Source organism: Bos taurus, chromosome 22, assembly GCF_002263795.3.
Source record: "Bos taurus isolate L1 Dominette 01449 registration number 42190680 breed Hereford chromosome 22, ARS-UCD2.0, whole genome shotgun sequence".
Lineage (NCBI taxonomy): Eukaryota > Metazoa > Chordata > Mammalia > Artiodactyla > Bovidae > Bos > Bos taurus.
Genome location: NC_037349.1, coordinates 43,008,472 through 43,030,593, shown reverse-complemented (window position 1 = coordinate 43,030,593; position 22,122 = coordinate 43,008,472). Strand labels below are relative to the sequence as shown.

At 46.2% G+C, this 22,122-nt stretch overlaps 4 protein-coding genes across 8 annotated transcripts in view; all 4 read left to right on the top strand.

Moving 5' to 3' along the window:
- ABHD6 (abhydrolase domain containing 6, acylglycerol lipase) overlaps positions 1 to 3,791 on the top strand; it is a 48,357-nt gene extending 44,566 nt beyond the window's left edge. For all 5 annotated transcript variants that reach the window (XM_010817683.4, XM_005222730.5, XM_005222732.5 and 2 more), the window contains 1 exon segment: positions 2,706 to 3,791. In XM_010817683.4, coding sequence (XP_010815985.1) covers positions 2,706 to 2,882 — 177 coding nt within the window. In that variant the 3' untranslated portion in view covers positions 2,883 to 3,791.
- Positions 3,792 to 11,959: 8,168 nt separating this feature from the next.
- Positions 11,960 to 19,380, top strand: HTD2 (hydroxyacyl-thioester dehydratase type 2). Its single transcript, NM_001435385.1, has 6 exons — positions 11,960 to 12,212; positions 14,687 to 14,804; positions 14,942 to 15,026; positions 16,986 to 17,062; positions 17,500 to 17,578; positions 18,022 to 19,380. Exon 6 carries the CDS (start codon positions 18,198 to 18,200, stop codon positions 18,702 to 18,704), a length of 507 nt encoding a protein of 168 aa, NP_001422314.1. The 5' UTR covers positions 11,960 to 12,212; positions 14,687 to 14,804; positions 14,942 to 15,026; positions 16,986 to 17,062; positions 17,500 to 17,578; positions 18,022 to 18,197; the 3' UTR covers positions 18,705 to 19,380.
- On the top strand, positions 11,960 to 19,380 carry RPP14 (ribonuclease P/MRP subunit p14). Its single transcript, NM_001077924.2, is given in 6 exon segments — positions 11,960 to 12,212; positions 14,687 to 14,804; positions 14,942 to 15,026; positions 16,986 to 17,062; positions 17,500 to 17,578; positions 18,022 to 19,380. Coding segments are annotated over 5 exon segments (375 nt in total). The 5' UTR covers positions 11,960 to 12,212; positions 14,687 to 14,727; the 3' UTR covers positions 18,079 to 19,380.
- Positions 18,147 to 22,122, top strand: part of PXK (PX domain containing serine/threonine kinase like) — an 88,207-nt gene continuing 84,231 nt past the window's right edge. The window contains exon 1 of the mRNA XM_059879844.1: positions 18,147 to 18,234. The gene's annotated coding sequence lies outside the window, so the exon portion shown is untranslated. The remainder of the gene's footprint in view (positions 18,235 to 22,122) is intronic.

Here is a 22,122-nt window from a genome sequence, read left to right as displayed (position 1 = left end):
ATTACCTGCTGCATTAGTGCCCTGTTGATGGTCACTTAGGTCATTTTCAGTTTTTTGCCGTTAAACCACACCTTGATGTGCACCATTATACGTGTGTGTTTGCAGTGTGAGAGCGTATCTGAGGGTCAGTTCTTGGATGTGGAATAGCTTGATCAAAGCTTTGTGCGTTTTAAAATGCTGACGGGCTCTTTGACAGGCTTTGTCAGATGGCTCTGTTAGTTTGCTAGGCCTGCTGTAACCAAGTACCGCAAATTGGGAGGCTTAAACAACACAGTTACGTTGGCTGCCAGTTCTGGCATGCAGATACACTGGGGGCTTTCCTGGTGGCTCAGATGGTATAGAATCTGCCTGCAATGCAGGAGAGCTGGGTTCAACCCCTGGGTCGGGTAGATCCCCTGGGAAGGAAACAGCAACCCACTCCAGTATTCTTGCCTGGAGAACTCCAGGGACAGAGGAGCCTGGTGGGCTACAGTCCGTGGGGTCACAAAGAGTTGGACATGACTGAGCGACTAACACTGTGACACCGGTTCTGGAGACTATGATCCAAGACCCAGGCCTCAGCAGACTGGTTCCTTGTGGGAGCTGGGAAGCAGAGCCTGTTCCCTGCCTTTGCCTGAGCTCCTGGGAGTTTGCTGGTGAACTTTGGTGTCCCGTGCCTTGTAGACGCCTCACCCTGGCCTCTGCCTCCATCTTCGCATGATGTCGTCCCGGTGCCTGTGCATCTCTGTGTTGAAACCTCTCATTTTTGTAAGACGCCAGTTACGATAGATTAGGGGTCCACATACTAGGTTAGGAGTTCACCCTGCTCCAGAATGATGTCATCCTAACTAATTACATCCATGATGACCCTGTTTCCCAGTAAAGTCACATTTTGTTAGAATTTGAACATATGAATTTGGGGAGGGGGCACAATCCATCCATAATAAACCTGCCAATGAAATACTGATTTATACTTAAGAAACTCCCTTTTTGTCTGCAGCCGTTCTTTAGAAATCATATCTTACTGAATGTTCTTGAAAAGTTTAAAACAAGAGGTGGTGGTGGGAAATGGAGCCTTTATAAGGCCCGCAGGCAGACAGAATTACACCGTCTGTCAAAGGGTATCTGGTCGTCTCACGCTGTTGACCATCGTGAGAAGGGAAATGGGAGCAAAGCTGTCCCTGTTGAGAGAGCGCCCCTGTGGACGCTGAGGTGAAAGCCACCACTGTGAGCCCTGGGCAGACTGCACATGCCCATCGCATGTGTGGTGTGAGCAGAGGCAGGAAGTCAGGCTGCACCTCAACTGTCCTTGACTGTGGGAGGCCCAGGAGAGGAGACTGGGGAGAAGCCAGGTGTGCCCCGGCGCAGGGGGCAGGAGGGGCAGAGGCACCGGTGTGCAGCCATCTCAACATCAGCCAGGCGCCCGAGAATGCCCAGCACGGGAACCAGGGCGTCAGGAGCAGGGAGGACTCATCTGCCCCCTTCACAGCAGCCAAGGGACTCTGTGGACGCCTGAGCAGAGACGCGGGACTCAGGTGGGGCCAGGAGGCGGTTAGTCAGTCAGAAACCAGAGCTGGGACAGTGACGGCCTTGCTTCATCTCAGATCCCCAAGGTGACCTGGGCTCTCAGGGACCAGCAGGGAGAGGCGAGATCACGTCATGCTCCCCGTCAGCTGTTCCTTCCTGTGTTTTCTCAGCCCGGGTGCCCTGCGCTCTGCTCACCCCACTTCCTGGTGGGCAGCAAATCTTAGTATTACCAGTCTGGGTTGGGGAGAATAAAGCTCAAAAGCAGACAGTGCTCGAATTTGTTGGGATTTTGCTTTTGGCGTTAAGGCCAGAGCGGAGGGGCCGCCTTCTCTGGTCTGGGGGGTGGTGAGGTGAAGGTGAAAGCGGTGAAGCGAAGAGGGTGAATATAAATCTGACCCTGAAGGAGAAGAAAGTCAGTTAACTGAGTTGGTAATAGCAAGGTGTAACCCAGGTGGAAATGAAAGGGAGTTTGAAAACCTGGAAAAATGGTGGGCTTCACTTGGGAAAAGCACTGGCTGTTATTCACACACTTCAGGGTCTGAGGTCACGCAGCTCGGGGATCCCCTGAGGGCCTTCAGGAGCTAGTCCTCTGGCTTGTGATAATTCGTGTCTGCCTCTTGCATCTCTCCTGTGTGGCCTCCTCACAGCTTGGCCTTCCCTGGACCAGCTGCAGGGTGCATTCTCCTGGCCCAGCCTGATCACGTCCCTGTCCTTAATACAGCCCCAAGGCTCCCCACCGCCCTCAGACTGAGACCCGACTCCCAGCACGGCCAGATGTACTCCCCGCTCACACGGCTGTCCCTTGCACGCACCATCCTCCCACCCTTGTGCGGGTCCCTCTTCCACGATCCCCCTCCCTTGTGGCTTCTCAGCTCCCAGGATCCTCCCCCATCAGAGTCTTTACCACCTTGCGCTGCTCTTGACTGCTTTCCAGTCTGGCTTCCCCACCACACCAGGGCATCCTCAGGGCAGGGCCTGTGTTTCCAGCACAGTAACCCTGCAGCAGCACACCTCCTGCCACCGAGCTGCAGAGTAAAACGTGAGGCACGTGGTTACTTCCATCAGACAGCTACAGGCCCCAACACCGGAGTGACTTGGTTCAAAAAATCACCCCTGCCAGGCCTGGACGGGAGTTCTGTCCACGGAGTGTGTTCGGGCACCTGAACCCTTTCCATCTAGTTTCCTCTCTTGTCCTGCAGGTGCTCGATGTGTCCGGGGCAGACATGTTGGCCAAGTCAATCGCCAACTCCCAGGTGGAGCTCCTGGAAAACTGTGGGCACTCAGTGGTGATGGAGAGGCCCAGGAAGACAGCCAAGCTCCTTGTCGACTTCTTGGCTTCTGTACACAGCACAGACAACAGCAAGAAGCTGGACTGAGGCCCCGGCCGCAGCCTGAGCTCCACACCCAGCCTCCACTCCTGTCTCTAGAACCTGATGCGGCCACCACTTCTCAGGGACCCTGCCCTAAATGCAGAGGGAGCACCCCAGTCCCTGAGGAAGCCAGCCCCCACTCCAGCCCTGGTCTCTATAGATCCACAGAGCCTCAGGGGCTATGAAGAAATCTCCAAGATGTTTTTTCACAAAATGCAAATTCACATGGAACAACAAAAGAAACCCATCCATGAAATCTCCTCAGAAGTCCTCACGTTCCTGCTGCAGAGCGGCCACATTGGACCACTGAGGACATCTCCTTTAAGATGTTCCTCACAGACTGAGATTCCAGGTGTTTCTGTTGCTTCCGACATTCTCCCAGGCGTAGTTAGTGGCTGTTTTAGGGGCATTAGCCCCCCTTCACCAAGCCCTTGTTTATGTCTGATTGAAGTTTTGCGTCCCATGTGTGACTGCCCCCGTCAGCTGCAGGACCGTGGAGGAGCGCGTCAGGCTGGAGGAAGTACACGCGCAGAAGACACGGTGTGCCTCAGCAAGCTTGCAGAGCAGCAGGAGCACAGGGGGCTGATCTGACCGGCACCCTGTGTCACATGATGTTCCCCGTGATCCTGGGTGGTGCAGTACAAAGAACCCTGGCAGGGTGGGTTTCCTGGGCATAATTTATTATTAAAAAAAAATAATAATAAAGCAATAATATTCTAGACATCTATCTAAATAATCAGACTCGGGTTCCACTCCAAAGCACCTCTTTTCTATCTTGCTGTGCTACTGAAAAACCTTCCTTTGGATGTTTGTTAATGAATTCTGTGAATTCTGTGAACAATAATGTAATTGAAAATCTAAACTGCTGTAAAAGTGACCACAATGACATGAAATAAATATAATAAGTCTAGATCAGCAACATGCCAGTGGTTTCTGTTTCTAAGCTCTTAATGAAGTGCAGTGTTGGCAGATTTTCTGTAAACTTTAAAATGTGTTTCTTGTTTGCTTTCTTATTTATTTATCTATTTCCAAAGTGTTTTTACTTTTTGTTTGGCTGCTTCAGGTCTCAGTTTCAGCATGCAGAATCTTTTTGGTTGTGGCATGTGAGCTCCTGGTTGCAGCATGTGGGGCTAGTTCCCTGACCAGGGACAGAACACAGGCCCCCTGCGTTGGAATCCAGGAGGCTTAGCCACTGGACCACCGGGGGAATCCCCAAAATGGGTTTTTTAAAGTAAGGCTGTTCTACAGGCATTAGAAGACCTTACTTGCATGAGTTACTGGTTTCATTTCCAGCAATCATGTTTGCAGGTTTTTTATTTTAATATTTATGTGTTTGGCTGTGCCAGGTCTCAGTTGTGGCATGTCGAATCTTTAGTTGCGGCGTGCAAACTCTTAGTTGCTGCTTACAAACTCTTAGTTGCGGCCTATGGCATCTAGTTCCCTGACCAGGGAGCCAACATAGGCCCCGTACAAGTTGGAGTGCGGAGTCTTAGCCACTTGACCAGCAGGGAAGTCCCATGCTTGCAGTTTTTATTCAGTTGAAATTATACATCCAAAATAAAAGGTAAGGGTCATCAAACTGTTCTTTTGACTCTACTATGGCATTTGGAAACCTAAACTCCTCAGAATATTCACTCTTTCAAATCTTTTTACAGAGTCTGAAACCCAGTAGTTCTGGAAATAGAGTGAGAACTTTCTGTGGTGAACATTGTGGTTTAAATTGAAATTCAGGGCTTGGTCTGATTATTTTTAATATATCAAGGAAGAGCAGAATATAGGTCTTAAAAATAAGAGATGTGAAAATGTGACATCAGACTTGCAGGATGCAGCTAAAGCAGTGCTCACAAGGAAATTTATAGGCTGAAATACAAATACTAGAAAAGAAGAAAGGCTAAACATTAAATAATTTAAACTTCTATCTTAAGAAGCTAGAAAAAAAGTAAATCAAACCCAGTGGGGAGAAAATAGAAGGAAACAGAACAGTGAGAGCAGAAATCAATGAAGCAGAAAAGAAAGTATATATTTGTCATGTTGCTTGTTCCAGTCTCTCATATTCACCAAGAGCTCTGAGCTTAATGAGGTTCCCAGAGGAGTCAGTCACGACAATCACGACAGATATGACTGGGGACAGATGAAGAAGCCCCAGACCTGGGATAAGGTTCCCAGATTATTAGCCCCGGGTGAGGACAGACAGTTTCCTCCTGGGATAAGGATCCCAGATTATTAGCCCTATTAGATGGGTTGAACTAAGCATCACGTCCAGAAGCCACTGCGCTGCACCCTCAGTGGAGCCATCCAGAAAGGGGCACGTGCTGGCCATCGCCCTGGAAGGAGAGTGGGCAAGATCTTCAGGACACGGCTCCCGCCTCCTCCTGTCACTAGAAACCGTCACTGGAACCCACTCCCCCTGCAGTAGAAGCGCAGAGTCCTGACTACTGGACCACCAGTAGTCCCTGGAGAGTTCTTTTGTTTGCTTGTTTATTGAATTATTTTTGGCTGTGCTGGGTCTTCGTTGCTGTGAGCGGGTTTTCTCTAGTTGCGGTCAGTGGGGGCTACTCTCTAGTTGCGGTGCGTGGGCTTCTTGCGGTGAGCTTCTCTTGTTGCAGAGCACAGGCTCTAAAGCACAGGCTCGGTGGTTGTGGCACATCAGTTTCGGTGCCCCACAGCATGAGGAATCTTCCTGGACCAGGGATTGAACCCATGTCCCCTGCAGTGGCAGGCAGATTCTTAACCACTTGACCACTAGGGAAATCCCATGAGAGCTGCTTTTGATAGACCTGCCAAGTGGATTTTCAAGCTTTTCTCTTAACCCTGTAATTGTGGTCCTATGGTGCTAGGAAAATGCAAAATCAGGAAAGCATGTCTCCCTCTTGAGCCCCATTTCCTGCCTTTGTGATTAGGAAGAGCCTGCAGGTTCCTGTGGAGTGTCTTTATTGATGGGTCCGGTGGAGCATCTTTAATGACAGTCTTAGAAAGAAGGAAGGGGTCACTTATCACAGCCCTGCCTGAAAGACTTCTGGAAGCTTCTGAAATAACAGTGGAAAGCCCCAGGCATCACACGTGGGCTCTTGCCTCACTGCCTGGATATGGGTTGTTAGTACTGCTGAGGATGGACCCTCCGGGCAGACGTTGAAGAGGCTGAGGGACCAGCAATGTTTAGAACTCAATCCGCCATTAGTCTGGGCTCCTTGTTTGGGCAGAAGTGACACCAGGAGTGACTGGTGCAAGACACTGGATGGGCTGCCTGCCAGTGTCAGTCTTATCTTCTATTTGAGCCCCTGAGATCCTCCTCCTTCCCAGGGAAGCTTACTTGTTGCTTTGTCCAAAGCAAGTCCCTGGAAATTACTGGGAGATCGTAATGTGTGTCAGGCTAGGCTGAATCTTGTAAATAACACGACTGAATCAGGTGAGCCTGCCAGCTGCTACTCTGTGTTTTCCATGCATCACCTTGTCAGACTCTCACGTAGCCCTATAAGAGACAAGGGGACACTGTGCCCATTTTACAGCCAAGGAGACCAAGGCTTGGAAGGGTAAAGTGCCTTGCCCAAGGTCACACAGATAACAAGTAAAGGGAAGCCTCTTGGTTTGTGACTGAAGGTGACTTGCAAAAGCAGTGCTTTCACCGGTTCAGACAGGAGCGCTATTGCTTGATTTCCATGGGAGCCTGGAGCCCTGTTGGCTCACCTGGACCAGGCCATTGTGTGGCTGCTTCAGCCGCAGATTGCTGAGGCCACACCTTGGGCCCCTGCCGAGGAAGGTGACCTGCCTGTTTATTCAGATAAGTTCGGGATCTGCCATTGCTGAGCTGCCTGTGAGGCTGGAAACCAGCTCACCTGGATTCCAGGATCATGTTGCTAAAGGGCACGTCAAGGTGCCTGCCCTCCTCATTCTAGCCTCTTAATGACTGGAACTTGTGTTATTCGGTCTCTGCAAGGCTCATTTACCTTGCTGGTGCCCTCATCCCTCCTCCACACTCTGGAGATAATCAGGATTGTTTGTCCAAAGCAGATTTCTGGGGTGGGGCAGGGATGTTTCTGGTTGCCTCAGAAGTCAGGCCGCTGCTCTTGACTGGTGATCATCTGAGGAGCTGAGGGACTAGACCCCACACTGGTTGGAACTGGAAGGCTGGTTACTCAGGTTCCTGAAACATCACCTGTCCCCTCACCACCACACAATCAGAAAATCACCCACCCTGTAGCCTCCACCCCAAGTGTTGCCTTTAAAAACTTGCCTAGGAGCCGTGGGAGAGTTTGGGTTTTCTGAGCATGAGCACCCTCCTCCTTGCTTGGCCTTTCCGTAAACCCTTCTCTGTTCCACACTCTGACCTTTCAGTGGGTGTGGCTTCACTGTGCCTCAGGCACACCAACTAGGGTTGACGACAGTAGTAAACCAAGTCTTTTATTAAAAGCAGTCGTTTATTGGGTCTGTTTCAGAAACGTTTGCTAAAATACTCTTTGGCCAGGTTTGGGACCATTTTTAAAGGGTCTCTTGGACTCTGTCTGTTTCCCAAGTTTTTCTGTCTCTCTCTCTTCCCCACCCCTTGTTCCATCTCTTTTTCATTGTTTATCTCATATCTGTCTGCTCCATCACCCACACAAACACTCTCTTAACAGTTGGAAATCTGACTCTTCTGATTCATCTTTCCAATCTTCCAAGGTCACTCCTTGAACCATAGAGACTAGGACTTTCCCATCAGCCACTTCTCCCTCCCCCACTCTCATCCCTCCCAAATTGGATGATGTTCATATAGCCTCTCCATTCTGCCGGGAGCCGGTATATTGCATATTGAGTGCAGCACTTTCCACAGCATCATCTTTCAAGATCCGGAATAGCTCAACTGGAATTCTGTCACTGCCAGGAGCCGGCATGAGGAGCTCCACCCATGACAAAGGTCATGAGGAAGGAGGCTCGGCATACGCAAAGGCGGGATCGAGCCTCAGGAGTCCCCCTGGAAATTCTCCAGCATTTACACCCAAAACCGGAGTCTGCCTACTTTCTGCTTTGTGCCTTCACCTACACCTCTGACTTTACGGGGGGCTGTCCCCCACTACCTCTCTGAAAAAAGAGTTAGCTTACAGCTCCAGTTAATAATTCCTGGGTGTGACAGTGTTTCAACCTACAAACTCCTTTGGAAATCCTCTAGCCTGCCTGAATAGGTTTTTCTGGCCACATGTGATTGTTCAGAGCCTCCCAACTGTGAGAGGCAGGAGATGTTCTAAACTGTCTAAACACAGATTCTTTTGAGTAGAAAGATTGATTAGAAATTGTATTGGTGAAGGGATTTTCACTTGTTGGGCCAATGTTTGCTGCTAAGTTTTCCATATCCCTTACCTGCTGTGTCCTTGGCAGTGTATTGATTAATATAATTGGTGTAAGTAGTAGCTTTAATGTTTGTAACCTGGGACCCTTGAGTTAATTCTTTTTCTTGTTATAGCCCACCACACCTTTGCTCTATAGGAATGCAACTTTATCTAATGCTTTTGGAGGGTGGCTACCTGACAAATCACCTTTAGAGAAAAATAAGTTTTCTGAAGTAAGGGTCTTAAAATGTTAACAGGGCTCCGGGCCAGAAGATGATGCAAATCACCTAAGCTTTTGCATATGATAAGTTTGCAGGAAGAAAGCCTGGCTTGCTGCTTGACTCTACCCCTTCCCCCATTATCCTCTATGCATAACTTAAGGTATAAAAACTGCTTTGGAAAATAAAGTGCGGGCCTTGTTCACCGAAACTTGGTCTCCCCATGTCGTTCTTTCTCTCACCTTCTGGCTGAATTATTCAGCCTCTTTTCTCCACTGAATTTCCTCACTGAGCTATCCTTATTTCAGCCTCTTTTCTTCACTGAATTTCCTCACTGAGCTATCCTCATTCTATTACTCTTTATATCCTTAATTAACGTTCAATTAAGCAGTTGTTTCCTGATCCTCGCCGACGCTGTCCCCGCTTCGAATTCCCTGGATCCACTGGGGCTGGACCCCGGCACCATTTCCTGAAAGGAGGTTAAAAAAGAGCAGAGGGGGTGGTCACAGATGGGGCAGTGGGAAAGTCCTCAAATTACCTGCCCTGGTCTGGGCCAGAGGGCAGCCCTGCTGGGGCTGTGGTCCTGGTGTTGCCAGCTTCCCCGGGACCCAGCGTTGCTGCTGTCTGGGCTAGAAATCATCATCAGGCTGTGGGCCTGGGGTTGCCAGTGCCTGTGATAGGCTGAGGGTCTCGTGGGACCTTATGCGGGGGGTGGGGGGAGGGAAGGATGTCCTTTGAGCAACAGGACAGCCCTGTCTGTTGACTCCTGGAGGAATCTTCCTTTTCCTCATTTCTGGATCTTTGGTCTCTAAGCCCTCAAGACAACGACCAGGAACCTCAGGGCACACCTAGACGTCTCCCGAGCTCCAGTAAGGACGAGAGGAGAAGAGATTCTTAGTGGCAGAAAGTGGCAGGAGGGACTTCTGTGGCAGTCCAGTGGTTAAGACTCCACTGCAGGGGGTGAGAGATTGATCCCTGGTTGGGGGACTAAGACCCCACATGCCAAGTGATGCGGGCAAAAAAGAAAAAAAAAGGGGGGGTGGGCACAAAGATGACAATCCCAGTGACCCAAGTCAGAGCTGACTGGGATTAATTAACTCGCTAGAGGGCAACTCTGAGTGTCAGACTACAGTCCCCCACCACACCTCACAGAACCAGACGTGGTACTGAATACAGAAATTTTCAGATTGTACAGAGGTATGACTGCATGTGCACCACACATTGTGCAGCACGCCCAGTGAGGTCCGGGGCTGCCTTCTGTGGTCTAACGCATTCGTAGTTCTGCTGTATGCTCTGTGCATATCCGCAGCAAACGGGACAAAAGCTATAAAAAGCTTCATCTCAGTTCAGATTAAGCATTATGCCAAATGAAGAAAGATTTGGTTTCCAGATTTTTCTTGGATTCCAGGGTGGTCCCCTCTCTCCTGCTGTGGGGAGTCGGGATGGGAGGTGACATCTTGAGGAAAATCTGTTCTTCCAAGTTGGAAAGAGGGGCATGCAGATGGCTATGGTCCAAGGCTCCCTCTGGTGACTGTAAGGGGCAAGTCCTGAGTTTTATTTAACAGGTTTTAACAGTGTTATAAAAACGATGCCTCCTCAGTTTAAATAAACAAACTGGATGCTAAAACATTGTGAGCATCTCCTCCACCTTCTACACGGCCCCACCCTTCTTCCATCAGTCCACTTGGAACCCTTCTAGACATCACACTTATGTATATATGTATCCATGTGTACACTAGATGCTGAGGCCAGTAGGAACCCAAGTTTGGTTGCTTGCTGCTCGAAAAGTCAATACTCAGAGATGAGTGTTGGTGAAAAAAAGTTGCTTTATTCAGGCACTATTGCATGGCGCCTGGCACAAAGTAAGCCCTTGATTAATATTAGCTATGATGGACTATGTCTGAGACCATCTCCTAGTTGTGGGTTAGAGGAAAAAGGTTTTAAAGGGGAGTTTCAGGAGTGCACAAGCAAGGGGCTACATGCAGAACAGCACAGTCAGTTCCAGTAATTATCTCCAGACTGATTGTGCAGCGGTGTGGTCAGCATCATCTTGAAGGTTTTATGTGTAATCAGTCAGTAACTCTACTCCAAGGGTGGGCTGTTTCCATCTCCTTAAGGCCAGCCCCTGGAATTCTCAAGTGAGCGAGATGAATTCTCTTCTACTTACACATGGAAGGACTTCTGTTCCCAAGAAGGGCTCACAGGCTCCTGCTTGGTTTCCCTCTTCCCTTTTTTTTTTTTTTTGCTGCTTTTCAATCCTGAGGGGAACACGGGCAGGACAAGAAAGGGAATAAAGTTTTGGATCGAGAGACTCATCATAAACTTGTCAAGGGAACTCATTTTAGGGGTCCTTGGTAGGAGTTGAGAGCTGGGCACCGGATGGCAGTGGTGGAGCCAACACTGACAAGGCCCCAACCTCACGGGCTTTACATTCAAGTTTTGGCAGTCCCAGGCCCTGTCCTATAAATACCCCTGACATATCACGTAAGTGGTGGTAATATGGTGTAGTGTGGAGAGAACTGTCTAGAGTCAGATGTACTTATAACTGTGTGCTCTTGATCTTAGCCTGTTGTGCCTCAGTTTCCATCTCTGTAAAATGGATCATAATAATAGTGTCCTTAGGATTGTGTGAGAGTTCAATGAGATAATGTAGTTTTTTGCATAGTGCCTGGCCACAAAGTAAGCACTTGATTAATATTAGCTATAATTATTGAATACACATGGTATGTTTCATGAGTACAGGGGCCATATCATCTTGTTCCCAGTACTTATCACGTAATAGGGGCTCAGCAAGTACTTATTCAGTTAACGAATAGATGATACTTGGTTTACATTTGGAAACAGAACCATCTGGGCTTTTTATGTTAACCCAGACAGAATACCTACTATGCGCTGGGAGCCACAAGAGACACCGAGAAAGGGTCTTGCCCTTGGTGAGTGCTTTACATAGGAGATGCTCACCAGAAGAGATGCCAGATACAAATTTTTTTGAATGAATGAAGGCATGAGTGAGTGAATGCTCCTGGGCAGAGTCCCTTACCCCGCGCAGACATCTGCACACACGGCTTTCTGCAGAGTGGGCACTGCTGCTGCTGCTGCTAAGTCACTTCAGTCGTGTCCGACTCTGTGCGACCCCATGGACTGCAGCCTACCAGGCTCCTCCATCCATGGGATTCTCCAGGCAAGAACACTGGAGTGGGTTGCCATTTCCTTCTCCAAGAGTGGGCACTAGAGGGCACTAAGCATGGCGAGTCTCAGATTCAGAGTTACTCCTTGGTCCTTAGGAGAACTCCGCGCGGTGGCGTCACATCCGCTCTCCATGTCACGCTTCCGGGGGCGGGGCAGAGGAGCCAAACGTAAACACCCCGGAGTTTCCCCAGGCCGCAAGCTGCGCGGTAGCTCCACGTCTTGGTGGATTCTTGCAGTGAGTAAGAGTCCGGGAGGCGTCAGACTAGTCCGACGGAGAGCCGGTAGGCGGAAGCCCACAGCGGGGCGACTGTTTTCCGGGAGTGGGCTCAGTTGGCCGCCCTGGTGACGTATGGACGTGCGCGCCACGGGAGCGTGCGTAAGGCGGAGGGACGGCAGGCAGCGAGGAGCGGCCTCGGGTATCTCCCGCTCCGGCCGCGGACGCCACGGGCTAAGGCGAGGCTGGGTCGCGGACCATCCCGGGCTTCTCTGCAACACGGTCTCAGCCGCACCGGACGGCTGAGAGGACTGAGCGAGACCACGTGTGCAGAGCGCATGCGCCTGGCCTCAGGCGGGCGCGAAATCAGTGGCGGAAGTTAGAAAAAGTTGAAAACGTCTTCACCTGCCCAACAGTAGGGAATCGAGAGCTTTTTTTTTTTAATCATTGATTTCGTCTCAAAATCATATATTGAATGCTTGCCTTATGCGATGTATTGCTTTAGGTTTTTGGGAAACAACAGAACACGACAGAAAACCCCGTTTCTTTTGGAGCGTATATTCTAGTAGGGCTGGGGAGGGAAATTGAAATAAAGAACAAATGAACTTGACAGTTAATATTGGAGGGTGGTGAATGCCTTGAGGAAAAAGTAGAGCAGGGGCACGGGGCGGTGACATAAGAGAAAAATGCCACTGGAACAGATCGGGGGCTGAAATTGAACAAAGTCATGAAAGAGGCAAGGGAGTGAGCCACGTGGCTATCTGGAGGAAGATTATTTCTAGCATGTGGAAAAGCTAGGAGATACGTCCAGAGACCGGAGGAAAAAGCTGGAGCTGGGGAGGCCGGCGTGGTGGAAGGAGCTGAGCAGGGGAGAGTGGTAAGACACGAGGTCAAGGCGTTGGAAGTACCGGGTATCGATCAGGTTGGACGTTACAGGGCTGTAAAGACTTTGGCTTTACTCTGAAAGGGGAACCTTTGCAAGGCTTCGAGCAGAGGAATGATGTGGCCTGTTTAGTTTTTAACAGGGTCACCCAGGCTGCTGTAGAGACGAGACTGGGGAAGGAAGCAGGGACACTTGTTACTAATAAGTCAGGTTATGAGTATCCCTGCAGCTACCAAAAAGGCTGACTTGAGAGATGGTGATGACAGCCACCGTGGAAGTGCTCACATTTTCCCGATGAGCCTGGTGACTGAGCCAGGCTGCAAGGGAGAGCTTCCCAGCCGTCTTCTCCTTTACTCTCAGGACAACCTGCAGAGGGCAGTGCTGTCAATGACGCTGTGGCTCAGGCCTATCAGAGGCCAGTCAGAAGTGACTGCTCAATAAACACCTGCTCCTTAAGTGTTTTGTGTTTGTTTTTTTTTTTTTTTGTAAAATAAACGTAACATAAAATTTTACATTTTAAAATGTACAGTTTGTTGGCATTAAGTACATTTATATTGTTGTACAGCTATCACCATTATCCATTTCCAGAATACTGTGTGAGCCTTTGTTGTTATTGGCATCCTAAGCCCCAATCTCACTCATCTGCCTCAGGCAGCCAACTCTTCTAAAGTACTCAGTAACACTTCAAAAATAGCTGTTGTGTGCTGGGCAATAAGTGGAATGACTGAGAGTCCTGTTCTCCTTGCCCTTTTAGTTAGGGAAGACTCTGGTGGTGGGGAAAGAAGCAGTAGGTACAGTCTGAAATCAGAGATACTCTTGAATATACAGGGCTCACACTACTACCAATTGGTCAGTTGGGTATTTTAGTAAGTGTTGGTTGAATATTCTGTGCCAGACTCAGTTAATATTCATGATTGTTGAATGGATGGTTGGATGTAGCTGCTTGACCCTGACTTCTCCTTTTCTCTTGCAGTCATCATCTGGGAGTGATTGGAACTGGGCCCAGAGATGTGTTTGTAAATGCTGGTTTATAGTTATGTGACTTTGAAAAAGTCCCTTTCCATGGTTGGGCCTCAGTTTCCTGGTCCCTTTAGTGGGGGGAGCAGATATTAAATAAATAGGCAATATTAAAAGACTCCATAACAAGAGAACTTAAAACAGGGTGTCAGAGGAGACCTCCTTGAAGAGATGATATTCCTGGAAGAGGTGAACTTTAAGTTAAAAAGTGAAGGCTGAGTAGGAGAGGTCCAGAGTGAGAGTGAGGCGGGAGTGGAGCCAAGGACAGGATTCTGTACAGGGGGACCAGTGTGTTCTGAGTTCTTGAAAGTCCCATATCTGTTAGAAATGGCTTGAGTATCCATTCCAGACATTCCTCTGCAGACCTTTGCTGTTGAAGCTCAGTCTTTCAGGAGGCTGCCAAATAACCCTGTGCAGGCCTGGCCTCCAGACAGAGAACAGGCAGGTTCAGCGTTGGGGGAGTCCAGCAGAGGTGCCACCCCTCATTCTCCTCTTCGTGTTCTATGTTGACTGAGAGGAAAGAAGAAGAGGTCCCAGATTGTACTCCTGGATGCTTTTATTTTTATTATTTGCATTAAGAGGCATCATGCCTGGGTGGTCTTGAGGGGACTCGGTAGCAGTTAGAATCTCTTTGTGCCTTTGGGCAGGTAGTAGCCATCTTTGCCAGCGCTCAATGTTCTCATCTCAAAAATGGGGTTACTAATAGCATTTACCTGCTGGGATCATTTTGAAGATGTGACCTAAAGTGTGTGAAGTATTTAGCACAGAGCTGGGTACTCAGTAAGGGAAAATGTTTGCTGGGATTTAAATAAGAATACAGTGTCTGGTATATGTAAAATATAGAAATTTCCTTTGTGTCTATACAGGTAACATCAGCTTGACCAGAATTAGATGAGGTATTGTACTAGGAGTTCTTTTAAAAAATCAGATAGCTCAAATTATCTTTTAAAAAAAAAGTGAAAAATGGCTTATATCTTTGTAATTTTTAGCCTTCTTGACTCAAGGTAGATGTGATCAGCACTGGAAAAAGATGCCAGCCCCAGCTACCACATATGAAAGAATTGTTTACAAAAATCCCTCTGAGTACCACTACATGAAAGTCCGCCTGTAAGTTCCGTCCCTTAAGTTTCTTATTTTTTTAATTGAAGTTTAGTTGATTTACTTAAGTTTTATTTTGATTACTTTTTTATGAATCTGAGTAGTATGAAATTTAACACAGTGCATTTAAAATTTTTTTCTTACAGAGAATTTCAAGATGGTGGTGTTGGACTGACTGCTGCACAGTTCAAACAGCTGCTTATTTCAGCCCTAAAGGACCTGTTTGGTGAGGTATGAAGTCACTTGGTAGTTTGAACACCACTGAGATTTTGTAGGGACTTCCCAGGTGACACTAGTGGTAAAGAACCCGCCTGCCAATGCAGGAGACAGAAGAGACTCGGGTTTGATCCCTAGGTTGGGAAGGTTCCCTGGAGTAGGGCGTGGCAACCCACTCCAGTCTTCTTGCCTGGAGAATCCCATGGACAGAGGAGCCTGGCAGGCTGCAGTCTATAGGGTCGCACAGAATCAGACCTGACTGTAGCGATTTAGCCTGAAGATTTTGTAAGACATACTGGAAGGAAGGACATTTTTCCAAAAATTAGTTTAAAACCACATTTGAAACTGCAGAAGCAGAGTTTTAGAAGTGATGAGTTTTGAGTAGGCTTTTTCTAATATGGCTTTTAGTTGACAAGAAACTTGTGAAGCAGACGATTTAGTGTAGTGCTACTCAAACTGTGGTGCAGACTGGCAACCTACAAACTGTTTTCTTTTTCTTTTTCTTGCCCACTGTGAGGATTAGTGGCTTGTACCAGAATGTCAGGCAGCACACCATTTCCTTTACTGAGAGTCTTCAGTGAGAAAATGTGACCTGAGCTAAACAGTATGTCCACTGATATTGTCAATTTCCACTCTGGTGTGGCTCCTTATCACAGACCAGCGCTTGTGAGTAGCGCTGTTTTAGCATTCACTTGAAAACAAGTAGAGTTTTGAAGAGAAAACAAAGACAGATGATTCTCAGGAATTATTTCCTGGTACATATGTTTTATTAAATTAAGATCTGTCAAGCACTCATCAAAATGAAAACCTTTTACTTTGCAACAGCCTTGGTTCAGAGGCTGAAAAAACAAATTACAGACTGAGGGGAATATATTTGCAAACCACATAAGGACTGATATCTGGAATATATAAAGATCGCTTAAAACTCAAAAGAAACACAAACAGTCTGATGAGAAAATTGGCAGAAGTGGGCATTTCCTGGAGGCCTAGTGGTTAGGATTGAGACTTTGACTGCAGAGGCTAGGATTTGCTCTCTGGGGAACCATCCCACATGCCACGTGGCTTGGTGCAGCCAGAATACAAAAGCCAGTCCCCAAAAGTGGCTTGCTATGTTGAGTGATTCCATTTATATAATGCTCTCCAAATACTGTAATTATCATACATAACTATATAGTCTGGAGACAGAGGAGTGTTTGCATGTGAGGGCTGAGGACAAGTTGAAAGAGAACCTTGTGATGGTATAGCTCTTTATCTTGATTATGGTAATGGTTCCCTTAAACAATCTATATGACAGTGTTGCACAGAACTACACATATGCACATGTAAACAAATGAGTGCATGTATCACTGGCAAAGTCAGAATAAGCTCTGATTTATTAATTTTGGTTTTCCGGTGTTGATGTTATACTGTAGTTATGCAAGATGCTGACAGTGTGGGAGGCTGAGTGAAGGGTGCATGGAACCTTCCTGTACATTTCTTTGCAATGTAATATGACTTTAGTTTTTCAAAGTAAAAAGTGTGAGGGAAAAAAAAAAATCCATGCACCTTCTATATGTCAAGTATGAAACCTGATTCCTGGGGATGTAGCTGTAAACAAACAGACATAGCTTGTGCCTCACGGGCTGTCGGTGTTGGTTATGTTAGTAGGAAACCATGGTGAACAATTAATGGCAAGAATGGTGAGTATTATGAAAGGAGTGGTGGGTCCTGTATGTGAAAGAGCATAGCAAGCTACTGAACTTAATCTTGGGCATCAGGGAAGGGACAATGTAAACAAAGACTTGAGAAAAGTAGAGAGGTCTTAGCAACATGGAAAGGTATAGGAAGAATGATCCAGGCAGAGGGAGCTGTAAAAAAGCGGGCCTCGTGCTCCAGCACCATTAAATAAAATACAGATTTTTTGGAGGAGAAAAGCAACTAGAGTTCAAGAGTAAGGATGATACTCATCTGCTAACGGCATCATTCTCTACTTAGGTCGATGCTGCCTTACCTCTGGACGTTCTGACCTATGAAGAGAAGACCCTGTCAGCTATCCTGAGGATATGCAGCAGGTATGACTGACGGTGGAGCCCTTCTAGTGTAACAGCAGAGACGGATGGTAAAAAACAGAAGTGCTCCCTTCTGAAAATGAGGAGAGTTTTGTCCCTGTGAACTCCAAGCAGCTTTTGAAAGTTTAAATGGGGGAGAATGTGAACAGTTACCCACCAGGAACTTACAGTCCAAAGAGCCAGACTTGGGATTTACTTACTGTTGTAGTGTTTCCCAGTTGATAGTCATGGTTGCAGAATCAGAAGTGGGAATTTTACAAACATGCCTGATTGAGGTTCATTCTGTCCTCTGCCTTGACATGGTATGCTTTTATTTGTAAAGTTTTCTTATTTAAATCAGGTTTCTGGTAGAAACTACTTTCTGGACCATCACAGAAAAAAGTATGAGTGAGATGCTGCAGGAACAAATCTTTACTGACGCTTTCTTGATCTTTCCATAGTGGTCTTGTCAAATTGTGGAGCTCTCTGACCCTGTTAGGATCCTATAAAGGCAAGAACTGTGCTTTCAGAGTGATTCAGGTAAAAACACCTTCACATACTCCAGTTGAAGCTGAGTAGTAGACCAAATTGCTTATTAATACATGTCCCATTTCGGCTTGCATAAATCTAGTGTGGCTAATGCCATCCAGCTGGGAGGGGGAAACCCAGGGTGTCAGTAGTTATGAAAACGTGAGACAGAATGCTTAGGCTTTAGGTGTATGGGAGAGGTTTGGGGATAAAACTTGGAACACCTGTGGAAAAGTCTTTTATTGCTTAATGCCTCGTGCCTAATGTATTGAAATGTTCTCTCTGAGCTTGTCATGCCCATTTATTTATCTCAGGCTAGCTCTCAAGATGCTCTTTAAAATGCTACTGCATCGATTTGGCTTATCCTATAAAACAGGGCATATTTCTACACTGTCCTGGATTTCCAGGCAATTTTCTCCTGATACTGCCTTAAAATTTCTTTTCCTCTCTTACAGGTTTCTCCATTTCTCCTTGCATTATCTGGCAATAGTAGGGAACTAGTATTGAATTGAGTAGTCTTCAATTTGAGAAAATATTCCTCACTCTCAAAAGTACTTTTTGGTGCCAGCATAATGTTTGGAGACCGAAGCAGCCCAAAAGCTCCTGTCGATGAGATTTGAGAGTGCTGAAGATGTTCCCAGTAATGTCCAGCCATCGCCTTTGGTGGGGTAGGCTTCACAGGAGAATCTGCCTGAGCCAAACAGTGCTGAACAGGCAGCCCTTAGGGCACATGCACCTCAGAGTTGGAGACCGGGCTGAACTCAGGAGGGCCTTCACACAGAGGGACGTGGCCACCTTCTCAGAATTAACAGGGGATGTCAATCCTTTGCACTTAGACGAAGATTTTGCAAAACACACCAGATTTGGAAAGACAATTGTCCATGGAGTTTTGATCAATGGACTTATTTCAGCTCTCCTCGGTACTAAAATGCCAGGGCCAGGCTGTGTGTTTCTTTCCCAGGAAATTAACTTTCCAGCCCCTTTATATGTTGGGGAAGTTGTTTTAGCTTCTGCAGAAGTGAAAAAGCTGAAGCGGTTCATTGCCATTATTGCAGTATCATGTTCTGTACTAGAAAGTAAAAAGACCGTTATGGAAGGCTGGGTTAAAGTTACGGTCCCAGAAGCTCCCAAATCCTGAAATACGTCTTTAGAGGTACAAGTTCAGGCATCAGTGTTGTTATTGAAAGCCTCTGGGGAAAACAGGGATTGCTGTTCATCAAGTGCAGGCTCATAAACCTGTACTGGGGGAAGGGAGCAGGTAGAGAGATGTTCCAGTGTCCACTTAGGCTTCACTCCTGCTTAAGTATATTCATCATCTATCTAGGTTTTCAGCACTGAAAAAAATAGGCAATTCCCTGGTGGTCCAGTGGTTAGGACTCTAGGCTTTCACTGCCAGGGGTATGGATCCAATCCCTAGTCAGGAAAGTAGGATCCCACAAGCCATGTGGCACAGCACGCCCGTGCGCACACAGACACACACACACAAGTGAACAGAGGAGATCAGAGGTGATTCTAAGGTTGCACACTGTTAACCAGGCTCCCATAAGGTGCCATTAAAAAAGAAAAAAGAAAAAACTGAAAAAAGTGTTAGGAAAGTTATCGTTTAGCTTAATGTTCTACTTTTAGGATTTCAAACCTAATTAGATTTGCATTCAGATAACACAAACCTACCTATATCCGTGTAGAATAAGAATTTACTAAAGTCACTGAGTTTATAAATAGCAAGCATTTAATTATTAAAGGCAATGATGGAAGATATGTCATCTTTGAACACCTATCTTTTAACAGTAAATATTGTTAGATCTTGTTCTTCAGCAGTTTCTGAATCAGAGTTTATTATAATTTGTTACTGTTTACACCAACATGGTGATTTATTGACTCTTCAGTGTCACCTGCCCTTCAGATTGTTTTCCTGTCACTGGGGGAGGGCTTGTGTGCATCTTTGGACTCGGTTCTGCAAGCTCTCTTGGTTTCATCTATAAAGCAGTGATAACGACTCCATACAGGAGTGCTGGAGATGACAGATAAAAATAGGTAAGCACAAGGCCCAGCCTTACTGCTGTTGGCATTCTCATCTGTGAGCAAGGCTACAGGTTTCCTGAGTTTGGAGCTATCTGGCCAAAAATTAAAGAACAGATGAATCTTTCAGGATGTCAGCCAGTCTCCATTGGTTTTCTAAACCTGGAATAGATCTTGAGTGCAGAGTTTCTATTTTAGCAATCCAGGTGATTTTCTCTCTCCCTTGAAAATATTTTGGGGGTCCCCACCCATTATATAAATAATACATGCTTTTATTAAAATAATTATAAGATTAAAAAAATTGAAGGAACACTGTGGTGGCCAAGTTCTTAAGCATTGAGGGGTGTTAGAGAGGAAACGTGCCTAATTTGTTATTATTGGTCATCCTGTACACAGCCAGCACTATTAAGACAATCTATGGTAGAACATACAAGTAGTCCATCTGTGCTCTGTGGCTTTAGATGGTGGCTCAGACCACAGCTGGTTGCTTTGATCAGGAAGATAAGATCAAATTAATTGGTTGCATCCACCCACATTTCCTGGAAAAAAATTTTCCTGCTGCTGGATGGGTTAACTAGATTTTTTTTGTTGTTTGCATCAAGGGGATCCTTAAAACAGACTACTAGAAAGAATTGTTCTCATCACCAGAGGGCAGTGTTGTGTATAAATGAGTAGTTTAATATTGTACCATAGTCCAGTTTGTGTTGGTAATGTGGAAAATACCAAAATCAGGGTGCAGAGCAAGGATACCGTTATCATGAGTTTCAGAAGGGAAAGCTTATATGGCTTCAGGTTCACCTAAAGAAGGTGTATGTGTAGGTGAAACACGATACATGCAGATAATTGGATGTGACACTGGAAAACAAAACGGAGAACTTGAGTCCCAAACACTTGATGCTGAGACCATCTGTTCCTGCAGAACTCATTCTCTGGGACTTAATGGGAATCTTGAAGGATGGGTCTGCAAGTGGAGTGTGGTGTGATCATTGATACTATAAGTTACCATTCTTTCAATGATAAGCCAGGTTTCTACAGTAATTCTAATCCTTTAAACAGTTTTATGAATTTACTGTTCCATTTTATGGGCTCTATGACTTGCCCAGGGTTGTCAGCTAGTATGCAGTGGAGCTGGGATTCACACGGGCATGCCTGGCTCCAGAGCATTTCTTTTTTCCATTACCCTGTGGGTCTTAAAATGTTCCCATACTGGAACACTATCAGTTTCTATAATAGTATATTATGTTGCATTTGTATTTGGAACTACCATCGTACATAATTTTTTTTCTATTTAGAATATTCTAGATCTTATTCCCTGTTACAGTTTTAATGTTTTCCTCGCTGTTACTTGATGGCTTCTACCAATACGTATTGCCTGCACTTTTTCTAAGTTGATGTTCAGTGCGTGTCTTCAGAGCAGAATTACTGAAAGAGTTATTCAAGGATGAAACTGTGTGCAAGTCAGGCGTGGTGGGGACTGTGTACATGAGATCTGATGGATAGCTGATTAATAGTGTGTAACTTAAAGTAGCTTCTCAGTAGGAATGTTTCTTTTTTTTTTTAATTCTCCATAGATGTCATGGTCTTTGATCTTTATAAACCGAAAAAAGATGGAACAGAGAAGTAGGCAAGGATTTAGGGAGACTCTGTAAATGATGACTTGTTATTTTTAACGCTGAGCCAAGATTCTCAGACCACTTTCGCTTTGTTGAAGCTGACTATAACACAAACTAGCTGGCTGGCTTTTTCATTTTGAGCTCTCTACAAGTTGCCAGAAAGAGTGACTCTTCTAATGAAAGCACGAGTGACTCTCATATAGGAAATCCTCTTCCAAGTAATTGAGAGTGGCCTTGACTGTCCAGGGTCACCAAGAGAAGTGAGTACCCAAGTACCACCTGAAAGAGCAGGGCACATTGTCCCAGTGCTTGCCATGTAGGGGCGTTATAAGACTGCAGTTTATAGGATGTTTGATCACCACAGAAATACACCCATCGTAAGCAATTGCAGCCTAATGGACTGGAAAATTGCTTAACAGATTTTTGTATTTGATTAGAAACATTTCCATATTGGTGAAACGCCACTCATTTCTTTTTCTGAGCAGTGAATCTTAAGTAGCAACAGGGAGAAAGCCTCCCCACAGCCACCATTCATCTTGCGTATTCAGCTAGAAAAATAGAACTGCTAAAGGCCCACTGGTACCTCTTAGGTAACCACAGGTTTTCATTTTGTGCTGAATTATTAGACATTTTTCTTTTTACATTCTTAGAGCATGATTAAGAGACCAATTTACTCCCAAAGAAAATTGCTACTAAATTACATCTATTAAGTTTTTATATTAAAACATACTCTACCAAAGGTTGACAGTCACTGAGCAGCTGTGCCACTCTGAATGCGTCATGTGCTGGCATAATTTATTAACTGACTGTATGCAAGTGCCGTGAAATTACTCTGGGGCTGCATTTGAGTATCTCCAGGGTCCCGGATGTTTCACTCCCTTTGTCCTTGGATTTTCTTCCTATGGATTACACACAGAGACCAGA